At 37.7% G+C, this 3,031-nt stretch overlaps 1 protein-coding gene across 1 annotated transcript; it reads left to right on the forward strand.

Annotated features, from left to right (window-relative positions):
• Window positions 1-386: 386 nt before the first annotated feature.
• LOC134856505 (coiled-coil domain-containing protein 34-like) lies at window positions 387-1,391 on the forward strand. Its single transcript, XM_063872773.1, has one exon. It carries the CDS (start codon window positions 387-389, stop codon window positions 1,389-1,391), a length of 1,005 nt encoding a protein of 334 aa, XP_063728843.1.
• Window positions 1,392-3,031: the final 1,640 nt, after the last annotated feature.

Below are 3,031 nucleotides of genomic sequence, written 5' to 3' on the forward strand. Positions count from 1 at the left end.
GTTCAAACATAATACCACCTGGTCCGTCAATTTTCTATTTACCTTTAGATAAAGCAGAAGTGACACCCATCACAAATGAACGCGAAAAAATTATTTATTCTGCAACACATGGTACAGTTGAACCCAACTCAACTACGAGGCTTCATTAGAAAAAAAACATCAAATAGTCAAATCATATCAGTTGTTTGCGAATGCTTGCTCAATGTAGTCAACGGAAATGTGCCTGTCAGTATCCCAAACCTCAATAAATTCGAAACAGCATACAAAATTTTAATCAATCCAAAAACGAGTCCTGAAAAAAAACGAGCTATTATACTGAGCAAACAAGGATTTTATCTAATCAGACAAATACTTTATTTTTGCTTCAAGTATTTGACTGCATAGAAATGGCAGCAGAAGAATTTGTTCTAATTCCAAAGCATATGTACATCAGAGATCAACCACATGCAGCACATATTTTGCTTGACAACTCAATTAAACACAAGAAACCGCAACTATCATATTTGAACCGTTTGAGACCACTAAATGAATCAGCAAGAACAACAACAACATCAGCTATTGATACGTCAGCAGTCATTCCCCCAACCCCTGAACCACCTATTGTTGCCAAAGCAGAAAACAATCCACAAAAACATGCTCTCCCTCTCACTTCTCAAGATGATGATGATGATGATGACGGTGATGGTGATGATGATGATGATGATGATGAAGGTAACGAGATGGAAAAAAGTGTTGAGCTTAGTGAGGCATTATCCACAGAACGTATTCTGTTACAATTACAGCTCATGGATGAACACAAATTTAAGCGAGCAAAAAAAGTTCTTGAAATTATTAAAAAGTCAGAACGAGTCAAAATAAATAAAGATAATGAAGAAATTTACGTTGATAAAGTGCCAACGGGTCTTAAAGCATCAGTTTTTCTGTATGATATACAACAACAAACTAAAAAACTTTACAACCCTGCTTTTATACTGATTTTGAGGTCACTCAAACTTGATGAACGGTTGGTTATGAACAAGTATGCCAAAGTCGCGGTTCAGTCAACGAATACGGAACAAGCTCAACAGAAGCAAAGAAGCAGACGTTCCACAAATTCCCCTTCAAAATCTACAGCCCTCCTCCTCCTTTCTCCCGAGAAGAAACCTTCGTCGTCATCGTCGACGACCTCAAGAAGTGCCACCTCAAAAAGCAGTAAAAGACGCAAAACCAGAAAAACTGTTGCAGACAGTGAAAGAGAACGGTCACCGCAAAAAACCAAACGAGAAGAAGAAGGTGCAGCAGAAGAGGAATACTCCGAGTCGTACGAAACGCCCGATAACGATTCAGATTCTGCAACGACAGAGAAGAAGAAGACAAAAACAAACAAAAAATGGCAAGATTACACCAGCTGAAGAAAAAATATTGAAAACTAAATTTACAAGTAAGGGTCCAGCATTGTTTGGCAGTGTACAGAATTTAAAAGAGGAATCAAAAATTTCACGAAGTAAAGTGAAACGTTTTTTACATACAGAGCCAGCATATACAAAATATCGAACAGTTCGTCGCAAAACACCACGCCTCAAAGTGATAGTTTATGACATAGACGAAATATGGTCAATTGACCTGGCGTATGTTGATAAACTTGCAGATTACAACAAAAAAATTAAATATCTTATGGTTGCAGTGGATTGCATGTCCCGCTTTCTACGTGTACAACCGTTGAAATCAAAGTATGCCACCTCAACTGCGGAAGCATTCAAACATATGATAAAAACAAAACAGCCGAAAAAAGTTTGGGTAGATAAAGGCACAGAGTTCAAGGGGTCATTCAAAACTTTATGTGAGGAAAAGGACATCGAAACTTATACAACAGAGAGTGAAAAAAAATCCGCTTTCGCGGAGAGGAACATTCGATCACTAAAGGGTTTGATTTATAAGTATTTGGAGGACAAATGGACCTACTCATACATCGATAAGCTTCAAGATTTTGTCAACACAATTAACTCGAGAACAAACCGCGTTACCAAAATCGCCCCGAATGAAGTTACCAAAAAGGACGTTCCACGTCTTATTTCATTAAGAGTGGAACAATCGCAGAAACTAGTACGCCGACCAAAGCTCTACGTTGGTGATTTTGTTAGAATAGCAAAAATTGACCTTCCGTTTCGAAAAGGATACAAACAATCATTCACTGACGAAGTTTTTGAAATCTTTGACATCCCAACAAGAAACCCACCAACTTATAACCTCATCGACGCTGATAAGGAACCAATAGAGGGTAAATTTTATGAGCCTGAACTAATCAGGGTCTTGGAAAAGGAAGGAAGGAAGGAAGGAAGGATCAAACTAAACAATGTCTGACAACTTTATAAGCGAAAAAAATTCATTTACCATTACACTGGTGTCATCAGCCTCAATGAATATTTTCAATGACAACTCGTTAGCGAGCTTTAAAAATCTGCTAAGCGAAAATATCGATCTACAAGGTGAATGGAGAGTTGCATTGACAGAAATAACGTTTCCCACTCATATTAACAATGTTACGGATACCAAACTAGTGTACTACAAAAAAGACAAAGTTAAAGCAAGCCTTAAAGTGGCAAAAGAAAAAATATCCAGACCATATGATGGAGAAAAAGGTGAAATAACAAAGGGTGTTTATGACGAAATCGAGAAAATATTCAACGAAATCAATCGGAAGATTGATCTTGATAATATCAGTTATAGCATCGACCCCATTACCAAACATCTTTCATTGTGGATGCATTATTGGGAAGGCATTACCTTTGAAAGTCCACAAATTCCTAGTATCTTAGGTTTCAAAGGCTTAAGAGATGGAACTGGTTACCATATCGGCTACAAAGAATCCAGTCATATCCATAGCACTCTCACGTCACAAAACCTCATCTCCGACTACCCTGTTGATATCTCTGCTGGAACCCAAATGATGTTTATCTACTTGGACATAATTCGTTATCAGATTGTGGGTGACACTAAAGCACCATTGCTTAGAGTCATTGATACTAATCGACGTGTGAAAAACGGTTACGCT

The sequence above is a fragment of the Symsagittifera roscoffensis genome, unplaced genomic scaffold (assembly GCF_963678635.1).
Source record: "Symsagittifera roscoffensis unplaced genomic scaffold, txSymRosc1.1 SCAFFOLD_67, whole genome shotgun sequence".
Taxonomy (NCBI): Eukaryota; Metazoa; Xenacoelomorpha; order Acoela; family Convolutidae; genus Symsagittifera; species Symsagittifera roscoffensis.

What these genes read in the sequence shown, in the direction of transcription:
- LOC134856505 (XM_063872773.1), top strand. Translation starts at nt 387, where the DNA reads ATGGCAGCAGAAGAATTTGTTCTAATTCCAAAGCATATGTACATCAGA.